The sequence below is a fragment of the Lygodium microphyllum genome, chromosome 12 (assembly GCF_053477565.2).
Source record: "Lygodium microphyllum isolate KBCC chromosome 12, Lygodium_microphyllum_v1.1.10, whole genome shotgun sequence".
Taxonomy (NCBI): Eukaryota; Viridiplantae; Streptophyta; class Polypodiopsida; order Schizaeales; family Lygodiaceae; genus Lygodium; species Lygodium microphyllum.
The window spans coordinates 10,418,637-10,442,332 of NC_141146.1; the positions used below are offsets into that span (position 1 = coordinate 10,418,637).

The 23,696-nt window shown below is 42.2% G+C and overlaps 1 protein-coding gene across 3 annotated transcripts in view; it reads left to right on the forward strand.

Moving 5' to 3' along the window:
• REV3 (recovery protein 3) overlaps nt 1-23,696 on the forward strand; it is a 178,827-nt gene that overhangs the window by 59,296 nt on the left and 95,835 nt on the right. For 2 of the 3 annotated variants that reach the window (XM_087689133.1, XM_087689131.1), the window contains exons 7-13: nt 12,560-12,628; nt 12,831-13,125; nt 13,207-13,298; nt 13,400-13,852; nt 15,985-17,563; nt 17,879-18,469; nt 18,585-18,811. In XM_087689133.1, the coding sequence (XP_087545259.1) occupies nt 12,560-12,628; nt 12,831-13,125; nt 13,207-13,298; nt 13,400-13,852; nt 15,985-17,563; nt 17,879-18,469; nt 18,585-18,811 (3,306 nt within the window). Of the gene's footprint in view, nt 1-12,559; nt 12,629-12,830; nt 13,126-13,206; nt 13,299-13,399; nt 13,853-15,984; nt 17,564-17,878; nt 18,470-18,584; nt 18,812-23,696 lie in introns of those variants that run through there. The other variant, XM_087689132.1, reaches the window with a different exon arrangement.

Here is a 23,696-nt window from a genome sequence, read left to right on the forward strand (position 1 = left end):
AAAGTACTTGATAGATTTAATATGGCTGATGCTAAGCCTCGGTGTATGCCTTTACTGCCATGTACGAAGCTTAGCAAAGCTAATTTTCCAAAAGATGATGTTGTTGCTACTGCTATGAAGGGCATACCTTATGCATCAGCTTGTGGTTATTTGATGTATACCATGGTTGCAACTTGTCCTAACATTGCTCATATAGTAGGTGTTGTTAGTAGATTCATGTCTAACCCTAGCAAGCTACATTGGGAAGCAGTGTATTGTATCTTTAGATACTTAAAAGGTACACCTGAGAAGTGTATATGCTATGGAAAGGGTACACTAGAGTTGCAGGGATTTTGTGATTTGGACATGGCCGGAGATCTTGACATTAGAAAATCTACCAGTGGATATGTCTTTACTTTGGCTTGTGGGGCTATATCTTGGTGTTCAAGGTTGTAGAAAATTATAGCAATGAGTACTACAGAGGTTGAATATATTTTAGCCACCTTCTAAGGAAGCTATTTGGTTTGGCCGTTTGGTCAAGGATTTTGGTCTTTCTTCATGTTCTCTAGTGCTTGGTTGTAATAGCGTTGTTGGGTTTAAAGTCCGTTAATCTCCGTGTGTATAAACTTATGGGTGTGAACACACCCTTATTTGTACCCTAACATATAAATCCATTTTATTCTTTGTGTACCATCACTCAACTTGTATACTCATCTTGGGATTCTCTCACTCTCTCTCAATACTATTTCTGCTCCATTTTTGTCTCGCACTTCATTGCGCGCTCGTCCCAACACTACGGTGGATTAGGGATCGCATACGGGGATGTATGCCACAACTCCTTATCACATGTATCGACCAATGTGTAGTGTGAAAGGCCCAATGTGTCCGGGTACGCAGCATTGTTTCACCAATAGATACAAAGTGAATGGAAGAGGATGACTTGGCAGACCATCCTCAGTTGTTGTAACTTTGTTTAGATGCCTTTTAGTTGGAGCCGGCTTTGGTTCCGGCTCAGTCAAGTTTAGCAAAGCAGGGGTCGAGAGCATGCCTGATGCTCAAGGGGAAGGTAGCACTTTCACTTTGCTAATTGTGGACAGCTCCCGTATGTAGTGGATCTTGGATGTATTTAGCATGCATCCAAGGTACTATGCTGACAATATGTTTGCTATGAGGTCACTACTCAATATACTAGTCACTGTGAGATGTATCTAGATGAGTATGAGTTTCACCCGAACACTAAAACTATACTTTTGCATTAGTTTATGATCAATTTGGCATGAGTTTTTGCCTTAGATTTGAGACACAAAATTTGATTAGTTTCAGCTCAAATTTTAATCAATTTGATAACCATTTATGGTTACTTTTGGGACCAGTTTTGCATTAGTTTTTGCATTAGTTACCGATCAGTTTTTGCAATCAGTTTGGAATCACATTTGTATTAGTTTGTGATCAATTCTCAAATTAACAAGTGATTAGTTCAGGATCAATTTATACCCAGTTTTCAATGGTCTACAGTTGGTCCCATGGACAGTAGTATGTTAGTAAATGCCATTGACAATTTCAGCCATGGTTTATGTTGCATTAATGCTTTTCTATGGTTCATGGTTAGAATAGTTTAGAAACATGAGTTATGGATGCATCCAATGGTTTCTAGCAATAGTTTTGGACTAATTTTCAGTTTTATGTTATGTATGCTGGTTGGAATTTTTTAGTAGGTTTGGATGTATGGCATGGTTGGACAATAGTGGCCAATGTTATGATTGTGATGCCTTATGGAAATTCCAGTGCAGTATGCTTTTCTTTTTGCACAATGCAATGCAATCGAGGACGATCACAAAGATTTCAAGGGGTTGGTCTGTCACCAAGATGTGAAGTCTTATTGCTTTGCTTAGTATTTGATTAAAAGTTAATCAAAACATGCTAACGTGGCTTGCACATGTGAGGTGCGAGTCAATTATTTCATACCATGGGATCTAGGACCTCGAGATATTAGCTTAGTGCCAAAGGCAATAAGTTATGTCTGATGGGTACTAAATGATACTCAATGTCAGATTTTGACCTAAACCAATTTATTGGCCACTAATGTCAATGATGATATTGGAGACTAGGTATTAATTAATTTATTAATGCTGGTCTAAGAGCTAATACTTACTCACGGATACTTGAAAGACAAAGTGTCCTAGCTAATTTCAATTATTGGCTGGTGAAATTAAATTTTTGGGCACTAGAATAATTATTAAATTAATTGTAAAATTAATATTTTAAAAATCAATTTAATAAACTGATTAATGTTGGAAAATGGGATTAGAAGGCGGCATCACTTGGCAAAACTTGCTTATGCAAGTGGGAAAAATGTTTTTAGGGGCTGATGGAAGTCTATTCCAGCCATTGTGAGAGAGAATAAGGCTATTAGAGAGTAAGGAGAGGCTACTGATGTGATTTGTGTTGAGGATAAAGGCACCTTCGCCTAGCCGTCTGTGTATTAACTACACTGACAGTCACCGCCATTGCACACTACAGGTGGCGGATGCCCGTCACCCTCACTTTATTCTTTATTCTTTTAGTGACAGTTTGAATAAAGGAAGGCCCGGTCACACATTGTGACTGTTGGAGTTCCCATTTCTTGTTTCTCTCTTTCTTGCTCTTGCTCTCCCGCCATAGCTCTCGTGTACAAGCTTCGATCCTTCTCACCTTTCAATTGGTATCAGAGCTCGGCTTCCTGACTCTTGAGCTTGGCTCGTGGCATTCTCAGCTTCCCATCGACTCTCCACTCGCATTGGGTCTCCTTCCCGGCAGCCATAGCTCATTCTCTTGAGCTTCCGTCACTCCCCGGCTTTTCGAGTTTCTTCCCGGCCTATTGAGGCACCATCAGGGCATTGACATTGAGGCATTGCTTCATTATTTTCGGAGATTTATTTCAGTCCACATGTCTAGGTAAACAGGGCAGCCACCATTGAAGCTTCCAATCTTCATATCTCTTTGCCACTGGTTGTGGGCTGCTAGAGGCTTGTTCCAAGGCCTCTTTGCCTCATGTTTGAGCTCTCCAATCTCTCCAGACCTTCCACGTGGACCAGCAGGAGCAGCAGCATCATCACGCTGATCCGCGCCTGATTTTGGACAGATTTCATTCAGCCACACACTAGTTACTTCAGCTACAGCTCCAGCATGACATTAAGCACTTGTTTGGGCTGCATTTCAGGCTTTTTGTACATGTATTGATACTTGGCATTGACCCTTTGAGATTAGGCATTGGTTTGGTGGCTGAAAACAGTGTTTTAGGACTGTTATAAACAGTCTACAGACAGTTGATGCTAGTGCTATATTCACAGTTTATGCCTATGCTTGTTTGGGCATGACTACATAACCGGTTTGATGCCTATTGCATCGCGATTGATTGGGGAATTGAAGCTACATGTCATGCTATGATTTTGGCCTGATTGTGGGGCTGGAAATACACAGTTTATAACAGTAAATGCATGCTGAATACTCTTGGGCTGAAGCTATCTTCCATGCTTTGACATATGCCTATTGGTTCCGGGTGTATGGCTTGGGTTATGCTATGATGTATTGATCATCGAGGGACGACTTCGAGCTTGTCATCGGATCCGGATGCTTTTGGAAGCTTAAGCTTATTTCAGCCCACACTTATTGACATCAGTCTATGCTTGATAGTGGTCAGTGCTTTGACAGTTATATGCTCTTTGGGTACATGTTTACCCGACGCCTACGGCTTGATGCATTTGTCTTGGCACAGTGTACCATGTACTTGTTGAGCTTTAGTACTCTTTGAAGACTTGGCTTGGATTCTCATTTGCTATTCCGGAATTTTGTATTGGATGTCATTTTGGTTGTCAGAGATCTTTATTGAGATGTATGTCTCGCTCATGGATGCTATCTACAGTTGCTTTGTAGCCGTCATGCTCTTGGGATGCTATTGAGGCATTGTCTTGGTTACCTGTCTTTGGTACTTTGACTTGGTTTGATTGAGCTGTTGAGCTGGAGTATCTTGTATGCTTGACCGACATTGAGCAGGATGCTTATGCTATTTGAGCATTTTGCAGATACTTGAGACTTTGGGATCTCTTACACTTAAATGTTGTATGGTTCATGCACTCATATCTTGGAGTTGCTTTTGACCTGAGCTTGGGCTTTGCACTCTTGTGAGCATACATCTACTGGTGTTAGGTCTTGCTAGTGTTATGTATACTTTGTCCTACTGTCTAGGGGGTATGTCTACTCACACTAACGGATACTTTGGTGACATGTTTGGGTGCTTGCTCAGGGTCTTGATGATTGTTTGGTGCTGATTTATGCCCGTTTATGGCTGGTCATGTCTTGGCTGTCATTTATTGACTTGGTGCAGTGATTTGGTCAGTAATTAACTCTCACAGTACCCTGCTGTCATTTATTACAGCAAGCATATAACTCCGGACTGACATGGATTTTTCATGCTGAAATATTCTGAAATGATGTACTTTCACTAGTACTTGGTGGACAGTAGCTTTGGTTACACTTTTCTCGCCATTTTCTCTCGATTTTGGTGATTTTTTGGTCATTTTCTGTAGTAAACAGCAAGCAGTTTTGAACTGTCTGTAGTCTTCCAGCTTGCATTATGGTGAGTTTGTCCACTGATCATGCTATTTTCAACATCACTAAGCTTGATGGTACGAATTACTCTTATTGGAAGAGCCAGATTTGGCAGGTGTTGGTGCAGAAATCGCAGATCAAACCATTGAGGTTGAGCGGGCAGCCTCCTGCAACTATGCCAGATGAGGAATGGCTTGAGCTTGATGAGTTATGCAAGTCCACTATTGTATTATCTCTCACAGAACAGGTTCATTACAATGTATTTGAGGAAGAACAGAGTGCATGGCAGTTGTGGGATAAAATCAAGAATCTCTATGACAAGAAAAGCCCAACGAGTCAGATGTATTGGCTGAAGCAGCTTATGGATCAGCGCATGAAGGAGAATGTGACTATGTCTGCTCACTTGAGCCAGTTCCATGCTATACTTAAGAACTTGACTTCACAGGATATCACTTTTGCAGAGGATGTCATTCCTCTTTTCTTGCTTGGTACTCTTAATGAGTCATGGGATGTATTCCGCATTGCATTATGTGCCTCTGTTGCTACCTTGAAATTATTTGATGTTGAGAGTGCTCTTCTGCAGGAAGAGGTTAACCGTAAGAATTTGGATGTCTCTCGTGTGTCGCATGCTATGACAATTAGAGGTAGGAATGATGGATATGGAAAGCATGGCAGTGGCAGTGGCCGTGGATGGGATTCTTAGAAATCTCGGTCCAAGTCTCATAGGAAGTCACGTAATAAATCCCGTGGTAGGAATGTAGATGTTACTTGTCACCATTGTGGGAAAAAGGGCCATATTAGGCCACAATGCTATGAACTGCGCAATGAAAGGCGCAAAGATAAGGGGCAAGACAAAGTGCAGGATAAGTCTTCTGATCGCAGCATAGTGCCTGCAAAGTCCAGTGTTAAAATTGAAGAGATCAATGCTATGCAGCCTGAGGATGTTGATGATGATTATATCCTTGCAGCTTCTTCTAGTGCTCGCAGATGACAGAGATACACTCTATGTATGCACAGTGTTGGCTCTTGGACTTTGGTGCATCCTTTCATGTGACACCTTGTCGAGAGTGGTTTCATTCATACCGTATTGTTTCGGGCTCTGTGTGCTTGGGTGATGACAGGTCTCTTGATATTGTGGGCGTTGGTGATGTTAGGCTGCAGTTTTGTTATGCAGGATGTACGTCATGTACTTGCTTTGACACTCAGTCTCATGTCAGCTGGACAGCTTGATGACGCAGGTTATCATGTATCTTTTGGAGACTCTGCATGGAAGATCACTCGTGGTGGACTTATGATTGTGAGAGGCGCCAAGACTGGCAGCCTCTATCCCTTGATTGTATCCGCTTCTTCCCTTGATCATGTTTTGTCTGTGGGTTCTATCCCACTTGTATCTCTTTGGCATGCCCGTTTAGGCCATATGTCTTTGAAGGGAATGAAAATGCTTTCTGGTTTGCAGTACTTACCGTCCCTTGATTATGCATGTTTTGATTCATGTGAGCATTGTCTTTATGGCAGGCAGACTAGGTCTACATATAAGAAGTCTGGTAGGCCACGCATGAGTGAGCCCTTGGCATTGGTACAATCGGATGTTTGTGGGCCCATGCCTTGTCAGTCTATGGGTGGTGCAAAGTATTTTGTTACTTTTATAGATGATTTTTCACGGAAAGTTTGGCCTTATCCCATTAAGCTGAAATCCGATGTCTTGGCTGTGTTTCAGAGATGGCTTGCATTGGTTGAGAACTAGTTTGGGTATAGACTAATGCCCAAGGACAGATAATGGGGGTGAATATGTCTCACGTGCTTTTGAGCAGTTATGTGATGAGAGGGATATTAAGCGTCAGTTGACCGCCCCCTACCCCCTCCGAAAGAATGGTTTGGCTGAGCGGATGAATAGAACCATCCAGGAGCGTGTACGCAGTATGCTTAGCCATGCAGGCCTACCACAGAGCTTTTGGGCTGAGGCAGTTAGTACAGCTGTGCATATCATAAACAGATCACCTTCTAGTGGTTTGAATTTCCAAGTTGCAGAGGAGGTATGGACTGGAAAACCTCCCTCTTATGCGCATCTCCGTGTCTTTGGATGTGAGACATTTTGCTATGTGTCCAGGGACAAGAGAAACAAGCTGGATCCTAGGAGTGTCAAATGCATTTTCCTTGGTTATGGGGATACAGGCGAGATGGGTTACCGTCTCTGGGATCCGCAGATACGTACAATCATCCGCAGTCATGATGTAGTCTTCCATGAAGACAAGATGTATAGGCAGCTTGAGAGAGTTGTTGAGATCCGCAGGGTCATATTTCAAGAGGAGCCGAGAGCTCCCGCACAGCCAGTTGGACAGCCTACAGCTGCAGCAGATGCTCATGGTCAAGGTGTTGGACAGGCAGCTGGACAGGCAGCAGAGCCTGCCGTGAGATGGTCTGCTAGAGACAGACGTCCATCTGATAGATTTCAGCCCTCGATGCATTATATCTTGGTTACAGATGCAGGAGAGCCTTTCACTTATGATGAGGCTATGCGCAGGGATGGCAGTCACTCCTGGGAGAGAGCTATGCAGTCTGAGATAGACTCCTTGCATAAGAATGAGACTTGGGATTTGGTTTCCTTGCCTAAGGGTAAGAAGGCTTTGCCATGCAAGTGGGTGTACAAGCTAAAAAGTACCCCTGGACACCCCAAGCCGGCATATAAGGCTAGATTGGTAGCAAAGGGTTTTAAGCAGGAGCATGGTGTAGACTTTGATGAGGTTTTTTCTCCTGTGGTTAAGATGACCACCCTGTGCTCAGTCTTGGCTTTGGTTGCTCAGCTTGACTTGGATTTATACCAGATGGATATCAAGACAGCTTTTTTACATGGGGACTTGCATGATGAGATTTATATGGAGCAGCCTAAGGGCTTTGCAAAACCTGGCAGGGAGCACCTAGTGTGCAAATTGAAGAAAAGTCTTTATGGCTTGAAGCAGGCACCTAGAGAGTGGTATCATAAGTTTGATGCCTTTATGCAATCACAGGGCTACAGTAGGAATGCTATGGATCCGTGTCTTTACACGAAGAAAGCCCATGATGGTTCTTTATTGATTTTGGTACTCTATGTGGATGATATGCTGATAGCAGAGAAAACTCATGATGAGCTAGATGCTCTTAAGGCTAAGCTCAAGAAGAGCTTTGAGATGAAAGATTTGGGACATGCCTCTCACATACTTGGTATGTGCATTAGACGCGATAGGCATCAGGGACTCCTCTACCTGTCACAGAGGGAGTACATTCATAAAGTCCTTGAGCGCTTCCGCATGCAAGACATAAAGCCTATTGGCCATCCATTGCCTTCTTATGTGAAGGTATCACAGGCTGATTGTCCCCAGACAGATGAGCAGAGGGCCGAGATGGCCAAGATTTCCTATGCATCCGCAGTGGGTAGTCTTATGCATGCTATGATAGCCACTCGTCCAGATATTGCCTTTGCAGTTGGTGTTGTGGCACGCTATATGGCTACACCTGGCAAAAAGCATTGGGATGCCATGAAGGGTATCATGAGGTACCTGAAGGACACTGCAGATATGTGCATATGCTATGGCAGCCAGGATACAGGAGTCATGGGGTACACTGACTCTGATTATGCAGGACATGGAGATAGTAGGAAGTCCACTTCTGGCTATGTATTCACCTATGCTGGAGGTGCTGTTTCTTGGATGTCCAGGGTACAGAAATGCACGGCCCTTTCTACTACAGAGGCCGAGTATGTTGCAGCCATTGAGGCTTGCAAGGAGGCCATTTGGTTGGGTTGTTTGGTTGCTGACCTTGGTATTGATGCTATCCCTATACTGCATTCGGATTCTATGAGTGCTATTCAGTTAGCCAAGAATCCGGTCTTCCATGCGAATACGAAACACATTGAGGTGAGGTATCACTTCATATGTGGGGTCGTTGAGGACAAGTCTGTTGACCTTGTCAAGATCTCGACTGACCAGAATCTTGCAGATCTGCTTACGAAAAGCATCTCTACAGAGCGCTTTGCCTTCCTCAGGAGGTTGATAGGCGTGGGATGAGATGACATCTTTCCTTATCCTGTTGTACATGTGTACATGTTGTATTGTCTTTTTTCTTTTTTCTTTTTTCTTTTCACTCCTCACTAGGGCAGATTCGCCTTTAAGTGGGAGGTTGTTGGGGGTAAAGGCGCGTCCGTCTAGCCATCCGTGTATTACTACACTGACAGTCACTGCCACTGCACACTATAGGTGGTAGGGGCCCGTCACCATCACTTTATTCTTTATTCTTTTAGTGACAGTTTGAATAAAGGAAGGCCCGGTCACACATTGTGACTGCTAGAGTTCCCATTTCTTGTCTCTCTCTTTCTTGCTCTTGCTCTCCCGCCATAGCTCTCGCGTGCAAGCTTCGATCCTTCTCACCTTTCAATTTGTATTGGGTATAAAGACCCCATTGGGTGTAAAGGCCCTTTGTTTACTTTCCATGTATTGTATTATTTATTTGTACATGTGAATGCACCCTTGTGGATGCCTGTAAACCCTGAAGTACAAATACATTTCTTTATCTTTGTGTGCCAACACATTGTTGGTACACACAAATTGTATTTACTTTCTCTCTCTCTCTCTCTATACATACATACATACATACATACATACATATATATATATATATATATATATATAGAGAGAGAGAGAGAGAGAGAGAGAGAGAGAGAGAGAGAGAGTCCTGCACTTCATGCCTACACATCCTTAACGTTTGCTGCGGCCATTTCTTCGCTTTCGCCTTCAACTCTCCTTCAATTATGTTTGTGAGCAGCTGCATGCACATCGAGGCAACATTTTTCAGGTCAAGTCGTCAGTTTTTCAGGTCTGCGTGTGTGCACAGCAGCTGGTGATTGCATTTTTTGTGGTGACAGCAGTAGATGACTGCGTTTGTTGTAGTGACAGCAGTCATTTTGATTGCGTGGGATCAGCTGACAGTGGCTGCATGACAGCAGGCAGCAGCAGTAGGTGACTGCATGGTAGTCAAAACAGGTTGAGCACTTGTAAAAGTTCTCATTTGTGCAGAAATCTTGCTTCCCAAGCTGTACACTGTTTGAAATACAGCACTTTCTTCAGTTTTGGATGCTTTAATTGAGCACACTGATTGGATATATCTGTGTACTTACTGGTTCAGCCTCTATATTGGCTGGTTGTACATAAATAGCAGTGGTTTATTACTGATAAACAAGGACAAGAACTGTATTTGGTGGTTAAGCTTGGGAGTTTGCAAATACTTTGGCTGATGTTTGTGATTTTGGCAGAATGGCTACAACTTCTTCCAGTTTTGATACAAAAAGTTTGATGGAAATCAGACAGTTTGATGGTCAGGGTTTCGATCTTTGGAAAGATCGTATGCAGGGTATTCTTTTCTTGAAAGATTGTGAAGATGCTTTGCAACTAAACAAGCCTACACAGATGTCTGATGAAGATTGGGCCAAGGTGAACAAGAAAGTTGTGGCCTATATCAAAATGGGTGTCACTGATGATATCCTTACAAATAAGGCTTGGATACAGGTTATGCTATATAGCAAAAGTTGAAGACCACTTATGAGATTACCACACTTGTCAATCAAGTGCATTTAATGCTGAAGTTGGTGAATATGTGGCTGGATGAGTCCAAGCCGGCTTCTAAGCACTTGAGTGCATTTACAGGTATTCTGAATCAGCTGAAGGATGCAAATCTTGACTTTGACGATAAGCTGAGAGCTATTTTCTTGATCTTGACATTGCCAGACTCATGGGAAATACTTGTGGCTTCTTTGAGCAACAATCCTAGCCTCACATATGATGGTGTGAGAGGGTCTATTCTCAATGAAGAGATTAGACGAAAATCCAATGGGAAAGATAGTAGTTCAGCATACAATGTTAGAGGTAGAACTGATTAGAAGAATGCAAATGCATGACAAAGAAGCAGAAGTAAGAGTAGAGGGAAATAAAAGCATCAAGATGTCACATGTTATGAGTGTAGCCGTAAAGGTTGCAAGAAGCCTGATTGTAGATACTTCAAAAAGTAACAAGAAAGAAAGAAGCATGGAGGAGACAAGAAGAAAAAGGAGGAAAAGGACGATGCACTTGAGGCTTCGAAGGACAAAGAGAAGGCCAATGTGACCTCTAGTGTTGTCATTGAAAAACTGTTTGATGCAAATGGTGATGTACTTTGTGCTATTAGTGATGCTCTTGCTCTTCATGTTTAGGGCATGCAAATTACTAGAGTAGATGTTTTTGATGCATTATTGACAGTCGATGATGGATTGACACAGACATGGATAGTAGACTCTGGTGCTTCATTCCATGTAACTATATGCTTGGAGTGTTTTGCTACTTTTGATGTAGGCAACTATGGCAAGGTTTACCTTGGTAATAATCATGCTTACAGTATTGATGGGATTGGCACCATACATTCGTCTTTGGACAATGGTTAGGAGCTTGTGCTCAAAGATGTCAGATATGTACCTGGCATCAAGAAAAGTTGGCTATTTGTGGGACAGATGGATCTGCATGGTTACACCACAATGTTTGGTGGTGGTTTATGGAAACTTAAGAAGGGCTATATGCTTGTTGTAAAGGGCTGCAAAAAGGGCACACTTTATTGCTTACAATGCAAATCCTTACTCAGAAAACTTCTTGCTATTGCTGAATTGGTTCTCATTTAGAGCTTTGGCATAAGAGATTGGGTCAAGCATTTCAGCCCATATATGCTTTTCAAAAACTAGCGTATGTGAATGCCAATTGTTTATATGAAGACATTTGCACAATTTTGAAATCTCCATAGATAAAGGCATTATGTAGCCAGGGATACTCTTTCATCTCAACCCACTTGGGAGCTCTTTCTTGAGAAGCTTGGGATGCATATATCTTGAGGTTGGTGGAGTTCATGATGAGTAAGGATCAAAACTTCTAAATAACAACGAGAACCAACAGAGACATTGTCATAACCAGCAAAGTGGCCAGACTTATGAGCCAAAGCATGTTGATGACGTTCCTATGCAGTTGCATGGTGTATAGATAATGCAAAAATATCCTCCACTATTTGGATCACAGAGGCCACACACATTGTGATTGACAACATTTCATTGATGCTTTGAACATTGTATTGACAAGTGATGAAGACTATCTATGTATAAGAGTTCAGATACTAGTTGTCTTGCATCATAACACTGTCATCATGCAAAACTAAAAACAATTGACCACATTAACAAGACACTATCATATGCATGTACATGGTCCTAATTGCAGAACGTTGGCCTTTAACTATGCCATAATCTAGTCACTGGATGGAGTAAAATCTTCGGGCTGAGCATCGTTTATTTGCACCCAACTGCAAGATTGTAATACATTTTTATGAGTCAAAAGAGGCTTGCCAGGCACTTGTTAGCCATCTATCATGATCTTTTCCTTGCCTCTTGCTTGTGGAATGGAATTTGTGTCAGCAAAGTTAATGCTTTGCCTTCACATTTTTTTCATTCTCTGGCTGCAAATTTGGCAGTGTCTTCAATCGATGTTGCAGGAACCTTCTCTTTTCTGTATCCCATCATATGCAAGAGCGGTTCTTATTGCCAGAATGCCTTGGCAGACAAACCACCTTACCCATGCTTGCTGCAATACCTGGCCTGTGTATATTCTGGGGAGTCAACTGCTTTCACTTACAGTAGACATCAATGCCTCATTATGGATACACAAGGTTGTCTGCAAAGAACTGCAATGTACCCATGAAGTATTGCATGGTAGGATAGTGTGCAGAAACAAAAGATGAAAGAGCATATTGCTTGCAATTTGCAAAGCATTACGGTCTATAGATTTATCACCACCCTTTCTTTCTTTGGTGCTGACAATCTCATACTGTCAATAGTCGAATTTCAATGGTAGAAGGAGCAAACCTTTGAGATTGCTTTGCCCCCAAGTGTTAGATGGGCATCTGAGTCTTATTATGTTTCTTTTCATGTTTGAAGTAGCCAACTTGTACTTATTTGCAGGGCGGAGGAATTCTGAATAGACGTTTTCAACCTCATGAGTCACATGTACCTTATCTTCTCCAAGTTATGGTATGTTCTAATCTGCCATATTTGCTGGTTTGAATGATACGCTGCTCACTAGATTCTCCACACATTTTGGGAATACACAATTATAGTGACAATGGCTTTTCAGTTAAACTTCTGTGACTTGCTTCAAGTTGTCAAGATGCAATTGTGCTTGTCTATTGCTCAAAATTTTCATGGTGGCCTTCTAATGATTTTTCTCAAGCAGATTGACCACAACTTAGCTGGAATGGGGCTTCTTCATCTGTCCGATATCAAGTTCCGTCACCCTGTGCTGGAGAACCAATTTGCTCAAGTTGGCAGTTCGATGCCAAAATTTCAAAGTTTTGCCTCCATATTGCAGAATAAAGTGGCTCATAATGGAAGTTCACATATAGGCTTACAATTACCATATTGTGAGATGGAACTGTGGTGTAAAACGTTAGACAGAGGACAGGAGTCACAAATGCTTATGCCAGAGAAGCAGAGCACATGTGAACTCGAGGCGGACATTTCAGTAGAAGGTACAGCTATTTTTGTCATCCCCTAGTTTGTTTCTTTGTCAGTAAAACAAGATTTAACTTCTTTTCTGTGTTGCAATCTAGCCATATTAAACAGACGTGAGCTCCTTTATACACCTCTCTCAAGAGTAGGTACAGATGCTAGAATGGTTCAGTCACTTATACCTATATGGGAGGTAATTTTCCAATGCTTTTAGGAAGAAAAAGTTTGTCCCCAAACTGCTTTACAATTCTACTCAGAGTTTTTATTATGTCAGTATGGTGTTGACTATTACAGGGGCTTGTATCTAATTCAGGGGGGGCAGATACAGGCCTTGAAAAAACGGCATGTCCTGAGCGCTGTGTTCAAAATGTGGAGTATGCTCATGATTTTAAGTTACTTCTTGAGAGGATTTTTATTTCTAATGAACAGTCTGATGGAACCAAAGATCAGTCCCTTGATCAATCAATAGCAAGTTTCCTCCAGCCAATCACTGAAGGCTCTCAATGTGCTGCGAATGGTTTGCCAGCTGAGTGTAATGCCCTTTTGATGTGCACTCCGGCAGCACACTCAAAGAATGATGCGCTTTATGAAGAAGCTAATGAATATGGGATTAGGCACTCAGACCTCAATAAGAAGCTTGAAGGAAGAGCTGAGATGCCCTGTTTAGACTTTTCTTCAAGAATTGCAGATACTGATACTCTTATTGATGAAGAGATGATCAAAGACCACCTTTCTCAGAATTCTCAGGTAAGTGGATCTGAGTTTAGTTGTTGTTACTGATGTGTGCCTTGCTGTTGTGATAATCCCTTGAAAACATGCCTGTAATTGGCTGGGATCTGTTACTTATTTAGATGTATTTACCCTCTGGACTCTGTTTTTTGTTCAATATATTTACTGTCAGGCTCCTACCAGTAGGAAAGCTGTGTGGATGGAAGTATGCAGTTCAGTGATCGTTCAGCTTTGCAAGCCTGCCAGTAACTTTAGGATTTTTGCTTGTCCATGTGATAACTTTGAGATCGGCGCTTTTGTGCAGAGTCATCCTTGGACTGACATTGTAATGGGTTTCTTGGTGGCATGTGCTGAATTCTACGTGAGCTCTTAAAATTTCACAATCCTTTCTCCTTAGTCATTTGATTAGCTCTTGATAGGAGATTCTCCACTTTACAGTTTGGTGTTCTCTCCTTAGCCATTTGATTGGCTCCTAGCAGGAGATTCTCCACTTTACAGTTTGGCATTCTCCTTATCTCTGAAAGGAGGCTAGACAAAAGTGATGGCCATTTCCAAGTTGCTAGATTGGCTAGATAAAGTCTTACAACGAGATAAATTTAATTGGATTGCAAATAAGACACGTCCTTGTCTAGATGCCATATATTAATTTTATAGAGAAAGAAGCTTCTAAACCTTCTACTCTAAAAAGATCCCAATTGGTTGAGAAATTGATATTGTTGTTAAAGATAAAATTGTTATTGTAAAATTTCAAAGCTTTTGATAGGAACAAAATTTCCATCAAAGTAATTTCCCAAAATAGTAACCTCCTAAAATTTGGGAGTCACCAATATTAGATTCAGGGGAGTTTCATTGTAAAGGTTCACCAATCCATGGTTCGTTTCTTTGATCATAAACATCTAGTCATTATGTTAGCTTCTAGTTGATACACATTGTGACCACCTAATTGAAAAGTCTTACTCATTTGTGCTTTTGGTCAATTTGACCACATGACTAAACTTTGGCTCTCTAAAGCATGTCGTCGATGATGATCCAATTGTAAATACAAGGCATTTTGGACACGGCCCACCCTTGAATGAAAAGAAGAGCATTTAATTGTTTTTAAAATACTCAAAGACTATACAATGCACATTTCAAGCCTTAAGAACATCACATAAATATGAATCATTGAGCTAATACATCTAGAAAGTAGTGAGTATATAGGATTGGTTATAAATTCTCAAAGAAGAATCGTGAAGTACTCGGATTCACTATCATAAATACTCCAAGAATTCATCTTTGGGTCATAATTCACAGTCTAGAAAACATCTAAAGAATCTTCAAGTCGATGTCCATCATACTCGAACCTATATCGCAGAAAGTGAAAATATTTGAATCTCTATGTTTGTCACAAATAGCCTTGTAGGATCACATCAATGACTATGGATTCTCCACCTTTGGCCACACCACCAAAGTGTCCCTCCATGTCGAAACAAGACAAGGAGCATTATCCCACTCATTGTCAACACTTTCCATCATAGGTTTGGAAGTCACAACAGCTCCAAGATTTAAACCTTTAGACTAATCTAATGCATGTATAAAGCTTCCCTTAGGGTTAATTGCATCATGATATTGATGAGGCGGGCAAGCCCCATCACCAGCCTCTCATAGTCCCTCTCTGGCATGGGAACTCATGGGTTGCCACTCCACAACTATAGAACAGAGCATGGTTGCTCTGTTCCAAGGCATGCACTGGAGGAGAATAAGTGTTGTTGTAGAGATCAGAGAATGCCATAACTCCCATAGGCAAACCTACCAACCTAGCCATGCTATAGGAGATGCCAGCTTCCCTCCTTGACAAGGAATCACCATCCGACTTGGTTTGAGGGGTCAAGGATGGATGTAGTAGGCATTTGTCCATCAACCTAATAGAACTCACCATGCCATCAAAGAATCTGGTGACCTGTTTTGCATTGGTCAATGTTGTCAATCGGTCAGCATGATCACCATTGGAGAAGCATGATGTTTGCATCTGATGGCAGGAACCACTTCACCCTAGGGTTGCTGGTCTGGAACAGGTGTGACAGAGGAGAGTGCCGGGGGTTTGGGGGGAGGGTGTGTGTGTTGGGGTGGTCGGTGAGTGCATATGATAGTGAGTGGTTTTTTTTTTGTAGGACACAGATGATGAAGCGGTGGAACTTTTAAGATGGATGATAAGCTCTCAACAGGAAAATTCTAGCACAGTTGATGAAAATGACTTGGGAAAAGAAGAGGACTTCTCTTGGAGTCAAATATTTCATTCTGCTGATGAAGCTCTTGCAAAAGCAGTTCACGATTATGACCAATTTTCTCAGCAGGAGTGTCAAGAAATCATGGAATGTTGTGAAGGAATCCCAGATGCAGTATTTGGCCGAGAGCATAACAGTTTTAAGGGGACTGAAACACAAGATGGTGTGGCTCAAATACCCCAGTTTGATGGTTCTTTTGATGATAGTGATGAAGTCACAGGAGAACCATCCAGTAACAGTGGTGCAAAAGCAGAAATAGGATGGGGACCTATTTCTACTCGAAGGAGAAGTCTATCTGCACCAGTGAGGCCCCAAAGCAGGTGCAGTTCAGTGCCTAGTTGTGCAGAATCCCCTGAGGATGGTGAAGTGCATTGTTTTGATGAACAGCATGCTGAAGACATAGAACACGGCCTACAACAGGAAACTGGTTCACTCCGAGATTTAATGAGAAGGAAGAGGAAACAGAAGCAACAAGCACCTGCAGTATTGCTTCAGGATAGCCTAGCTGTTGAGTGTGTTAACATCCGGGAAAGCTCAAATTTAACTGGTTTTAGGCGCACAAAACACGCTCCAGTTAATATCAAAGGGACTCCCAAAATGGAGGCTTCAGAGATAAGTCAGGCCTCACAAGAAGATTGGTATGCGGGTAATCACATAGAGGTGCAAGTGAATCAAAGGTGTCATGCTCAAACAAAGCTTAGAGCAGGAGAGAATTCTTCAAGATTTGGGCCTTTGCCCATTGTGAAAAGGATTGTTTCTGTTCCAATGGTTGGTGCTACCTCTGAAGCTAAGAAAGAATCTGCAGAGAAAAATCTTAAACAACCAAGTTGTAGCACTGTTAATGATCCAGATTCAATACAAAGCTTCGCAACACTGCACAATATGCAAAGCAGCACAAATGATGCACTGGAAAAGGTCTCAGATTTGGAGGAAAGCGGTGAACACTGCTATCTTTATCAAAATGAAAAGTGTTGTGAGGGACGCAGTTCTGAAAAGAAGAAAGGATGCAAAGACCAAGGCAAAGAGAGGCAGTTTTCTGGACCCTCTGGAGAAGCCACGCTGCAGGAAGGGTTACCTCCAGATGATCATATGATGGTTGAAGTGCTGGAGCCTGTCCCATCCAGCAAGTTACCCATTTCAGAGGATAGTGCTGGCACAACACAATCTCCTGCCCAAGGAACACAGGATAGTGATTCTGTTGAAGAGTATGCTCCCAAAGATACCACTTGTTCTCAAGATTTGGGGATTGACAAAGAAGAAATACTACAAGATAAGGATGCAAGCACTAGGATTGGTACTGAGTGTGACTTAAGCATGCTAACACTTCACAAAAAAGCACCTACCACAGCAGCTTTGTTGGCCAGATTTGATAATGGTCATATTGTTGATCATGGGAGGGCTTTTTATGGAAGGCCAGAGGACATACCAGATAAGCCTGCTGTCATGGCTGGTTTAGTCTTTGAAGGTCCGCTTTTCCTATGCTCTTCTTGTGTAACACATTTCCCTTAAGATGTTGAAAACAGCCATGTTTCTAATTGCATTCCATTGCTATATGACTGATGGTATGCTGCTGTGCCTACTTTTTGGTTTTTCTATACATGCACATTAGAGTTATCATGGTGTGGGTCTTTGGCAGTGAAAAAAGATTCAGAAATTATTGTTAGCAACCTGTCTATATCTACCCTTACTTTCTTCTTGTGGTGTGCGTGAACACACACATGCCGCGTACACTAAGTCCCTTGTAATTGTGTAACATTTTCTTTCATTGGGTTTGTTTCAGTGAAATCACTGGATATTAGATCTTTATTACCATTTCGGTTTGCCAACCATGGGAAAGAGAGATCATTAAGCAGAGCTTACGTATCCAGAGATGTATGGATGCCTTCAGCTGAAGATGAATGTGCTACAGTATTACCATCACACTTTCAAAATGATGGAACAGTTTTGTATTTTTTGACACCTGCACAACTGCCACCCACTTCAGATCAAGTATATCACTGGCTAAGGGAGCAGCCCAAAGGAAAGGATTATCAAAGTGAGCTAATGGCTGAGCAAAGTGCCACTGGTTCTGTTAGTGCACCAAATAGACAAAGTAGCCAGTGTGAATCAGATTCTCAGTGTTTTAGACTACCTTCTCCAAAATATGATGAAAGTAACTTGATGCCCTTTCAATTTGATGGCCATGAACAAAATAGTGCCGCAACTTTCAAGGAAGCATGTTATTCTATGGCTGGTGAAAATGAAGGTCCTGCAATGTTGCATGGGAGTCCACATCCAAGGAAGAATGTGGATGACTTTGCCTCAATGTCGCAGACTCATCAGCTGCTACCAGAGCCTCAGCATGTCTCTTTAGCTGAAAATAAATTTCATGGTACTCACATCCACCAAATGTTCCATGCCTGATGTCTTTACTAAAGATGAAATGATTTTGTATGCCCAAATGTACAGAAAAGCTTGATGTGCAATTTTCTTTTCTGTGTTGGCAGGACATAAGACTGAGACAAATGAAAGAACTCCAAGGGATGGAGACTTCAGATCAAAGAACAGTAAATCTGTGAAAAGGGTCCATATTCCAGCTGGAAATAAAGGTGATATCTCACAAATTTCAGGTTACATGTCGGGCGAAAGTTCCCTCACGCCAATTAGTCAAGCTGGTTTCAAGGATCCTGCTAGTGCAGGATGCGGACAGCAAATCTCAGTGATGAGCATTGAGGTCTTTTTCTTTTCACACTTTCCTTGTGCTTTTCATAATTTTGTTGATTTCGCAGGATATTTTTTGGCAAATTAAGGCTGTTTGGCCATACTGTTCTATACCTTTGCAGCTTTATAATGCTAAAAACCTTAATTTCAGAAACGATACAGGCTATCAGTTGCCCTATAAAGTGGGGGTTGCTAGGAGGGATAAGGTAGAAATTACTAAAGGAGATGCAGAATAGTCTCCGTAGTACACAAACACCTCAAGTAGTGGGATGAAGCAATGCAGCATTATGCTAGTTTTTGGCCTATCAGCAAAGCTTCCAACCTTGCATCTCCAAAAAAGAGCCTTTCGTTTCAATGGCAACTTGTTCTTCCGAATATAATTGAGTTTCATTTTCCGCTATCATAGTGATATGTTCAAATGCTCTAAATCATTCTCATCTTTGTTAATCCAAGGTGGCGGCAGAAATTGTCTATACTTTGGAGGTCATCTGTTGGAGAGATGTGAACTCAGGGTGGTACTCTTGAGTTTCCAATCATGAAGTCATAAGAGTAGGGACAGGCTGAAATGCTGCAGCATTTCTTTAAGTTTGCTCCAAATTGGCTGATCATGCATGCAAAGACCATAAGCAAGACATGCATTTGGAAAAGAAATAACTTGTGCCTGTGCATCAACCATATCTTGAATGTACCTGATACCCAGTTTGTGCAAATTGTAGGCTTTAATAGGCTTTTGAACAGCCAATGGCTGATAAAGCACAGTACTCTCATGAATACTCTCCTTGTGCATAGAATTGCCTTGAAGATATGGTCTACCAAACCATTCCACATGATGCGACACTTCCTTCCAATCCTGAATCAATCTAGTTGAGTGTGGGCAGCAATGGATTTTCCCTTGAGAATGACCGGGAATCAATTTCTAATGATGTGTGATTGATTTTCCATATGACATGGTTGTCATACTGACTGTCAAAGTAGTCAACATAATGGTCCATGACTGTTTTTGCTCAAAGAAAACGATGACAATGTAGCTGTGTGCCAAGCATGGTAGTGTATGTTCAAAATATTCAGCCCTCCACTCATTTTGGCCTTGCAAGCCAAATCGACCTTCAGCAATCTGAATGCTTCATGATCTATATGAGTTTTCCACAAATGCTTTATGGCTGCAGACGTAAAAGCATCAAAATCCTTTCAAAAGCAGAAGATAAAACTGCACATAAGTGATAATAATCGATTGACCTATTTGATTTTGGAATTTGACATGAAGCTTCGCACTTAGCTGCTTGACAATTGTCTTGACAGCAGCTATCATCCCAGAGAGATATCAGCATGTCCTTCATCTTTGACAGTTCTTGAGGACTGTGTTTTGCTCCCTCTACTGGTGTCCATCTTCTTCAAATGTTTATTCCCATATTCCACTACCTAGATGATTGTGCTTCACTCCCTCCATACAGCAGCTCCTTTCCTTGTCATTGACACCTTGCTTGAAGGACTATGTTTTTCTCCCTTCACAATGCTACCACCTGATCAGGTAGGATAGTGCAGCTATCTTTGAGCTCCACTCCATTGTATCAACATGATTCATGTAGCATGAGTTAGTGTTCTCATTCTTCATTCATCTTCTTCTTCAATGTTTTTGAGTTTCTTGTCTCAAAGTTTTGCCATACACTGTGTCTCTCCCCGCAAATTTCAAACCCTACTATTTCTTGACATGATAGTAGAGTAGGGGTGCTCGATAAGCTAAAAATCCTCATTTTTCATCGAGCTGAAGAAAGGTTGAAGGATTAACAATACTTTTAGATTCCAGATTATTTGTTTCTATTGCATCATCCAGGGATACCATAATATTTTTCTCCCTCCCACCCTCCCTTTATGCCATGGCTTCTCCAAAGACGAGGGACTAGTAGCATCGCCTACTTTGGCAAGAACGGTCATTCCATTGCAAATTGTTGTCACAGACCTTTGCTCCCTGCCCCATCAGAGTATGTGTGTGTCTACCTCTTGGCATCATTCTTGCTGAGAGATCTGACATATATGCTCCTCAAGGATGTGGATGTGTATTTGTGAGTCTCAATCTCTAGTTGGTGTGAAGAGGTGTGCATTTGACCAATAGCACATCTAATCCCATGTGATAATAAGTGGGTATCCATGTATTGCAAACCCATCCTCACTGGTGTGGAGAAGATGATCTTGGCAAAAAGCCATCTTCATCCCTAGCTTATGTACCGGTGTTAGCCATGTCCTCCTTGTCTTTAGTTGAATAAGATTCTATTTGATCTTGTCGATCTTTGAATGGCTCAAGAGTGAGAGATGGTGCATCAAAGGAGTACTGAAAACTGTGTAGTTTATCTGTGTTGAATCCATGATACTGATCTGGTAAGAGCTACCAGCACAATTGGAGGAGCCCTCAACTCAGGTCTGACAATCTCATGTAGTGCAAAAGCCTTAGATCAAATCATTTGGGAAATCCTAGAAACCAATGGCCTCTCCATTGTTCTCCATCCATCATATGTGGGGCTTGATCTATTGTAGTGGTCAAGGCTACCTCCCCATATCTGCACTCCATATAGTAGTGTGGATGTGATCAAAGTATCAAATAGTGATAACTTGTTGCGGAGCTCTTGGAACTGTACCTATGAGCACAATGCACATCCTCTTTTACCCTCCCAATTGTTAGAGATTTAGTTATCCCCTTGATGGGCAGACTACAATTATTTTAGGGCAGATTTATGCATTTCTTGATCAGATTAGATAGTTTTGCAGCAGTATGGGCAGTCACCAGCAGTTGGGCAGGTTTTGGGGCAAGTGTATCAGGTCAGACAGACTGTGCAGGCTGGGTAGGAGTGCCATGTGGCATGTTGCATTATTTCACAGAATTTTTATTATGTTTTAATGCAGTCGGCCAGTTTTTGGCTGGCCAACCTGCCATTTTAAATTATTATTTATGGTGTATTTATGGCTGGCCTGCCCCCCGGTCCTTCTTACTTGTGATTTGTAGGTTGAGAGAGATCTTTGATGGAGATATATTCGACGGCCCATATTTGCTTCCTTCATTTAGAATTTGTTTTCATGTTCCTTTCTTTCCTTCAATTTGGTCATATGCTTCCGCATTCGCTGCACTTTGACATTGTATTAGACCAGCATTGAAGGGCTCATTGATCATGGGCAGACCTGGAGGAAATTTCAGCGCGACAAAAGGATGCATCTTTTATGTTCGAGGGTGAGTGGGAGGGCTGCACATTGATGCAAGGCTGAAATTGTGAGTGGGCAATGCAAAGAGAAAGGTAAACACAGAGAGGTGGTGGTAGAGAGAGAGAGAGAGAGAGAGAGAGAGAGAGAGAGAGAGTATATTAACGTCTCTAAAAGGCCAATGTGGCCTATGAGACCAAAGCAGTACATACAATGATGGTGTTTTCTCATCTGGAATGAGAAAAAAGATGAAAAACATGCCTATAAGACTGAAAAAGAAATGAAGTAGTGTCCTATAAAAGGGAAACATGTCAGTGATCTGAAAGTGAGAGTAGAGAAAGGAAAACTCTCCATCAATGATATGTCTGTTCTTTGGGGAGGTGTATCTCTGCATGGCTGAGGCGTCTCAGCATCTGTCTCCTGTGGCGCTCAATGATGGCTTTAATTTGTCTGTGGTGTGGATGTCTAGGCTTTCGTTCGGGTGGACGTGGGCGCCTAGACCGGCTAAGTGCCACTGCTCTATCCAAAGGGACACCTACAGAGGATGAGGTCCAATGATGATGTACTACTGTAGGCTGTGTGGCAGTAGTAGTGGTATCTGCCATACTCTGTCGTGTATCAGTGAAAAAGTCAGTGACTGCTCTCTGTTTATGAGAGAGAGAGAGAGGCAGAGAGAGAGAGAGAGAGAGAGAGAGAGAGAGAGAGAGAGAGAGAGAGAGAGAGAGAGAGAGAGAGAGAGAGAGAGAGAGAGAGAGAGAGAGAGAGAGAGAGGATTTGCAGTCCTTGGACTGGCAAGGTCTGGTTGTTCCTCGTGGTTCCATTGTCAGGCATCTTGGATACCCTTTGGGTGTTGATGTTCCCCTGAAGCAGCTTCTGCAGTGGATTTCTCAGAAAATGGTGGCCAGGTTTATGTATTGGAAGTCTCAGGCCTGGCCCTTTCATGTTCGCCTCAACGTAGCCCAGATAATTATGTTGCCAATGCTCACATATTTCTTGCCATTGTTGCCCTGGACTCCTACAACTCTGAATGCTCTTACTCAGTCTATTCGCTTCATGCTATGGAAGGAGGACTCATTGCATGTAGGTATTTCCTGGATCTCGTGGTCGTATGCGTACACCCCCAAACGCATGGGTGGCGGAGCTATTTTAGATGCCCAAACTCACATGCAGGCACTTCGTTGGTCTCTTTTCCGCGCCATGTGCTCAGATCATCATCCGCGGGTCGCTATCGCCCGTTATTTCCTTGAGGGCCATGGACTTCGGCATGGCAATACCCAACTCCGGAGTTCTTGGTTGCATGTTCTTAATGCTGATTCGCGGTTCTCCAGTTCTTCATCACTGCTTACTCATTTGGTATGTTCCTGGAAACACGTCCTTCAAAAGGCTCAGTGGCACCCAACGGAGGAGTGCTTGGCTACTAGCTCTTTTCAATTGGAATTACTGGCAGTCTCGCGTTTACTTTCGTGGGAAGGTAAACATGAGCTTAGACCACAATTCAACCGGATGGCACGTTTGGGCTTGTCTTCAGTTGCGGATGCCACCCTTGCCAGTCGCAATGTGCTTATATCGTTTCGTACTGCTAGGAGGCTTTTCAGGATCCCTCGTGGATATAGGCCTTTATGGGAACAGCTTTTGACGGTGCTCCAGAGCAGACAACCCTTTCCTGCTCTTGCTTCGGATCATCCCTGGCAGGATTGGGACTTACAAGACTG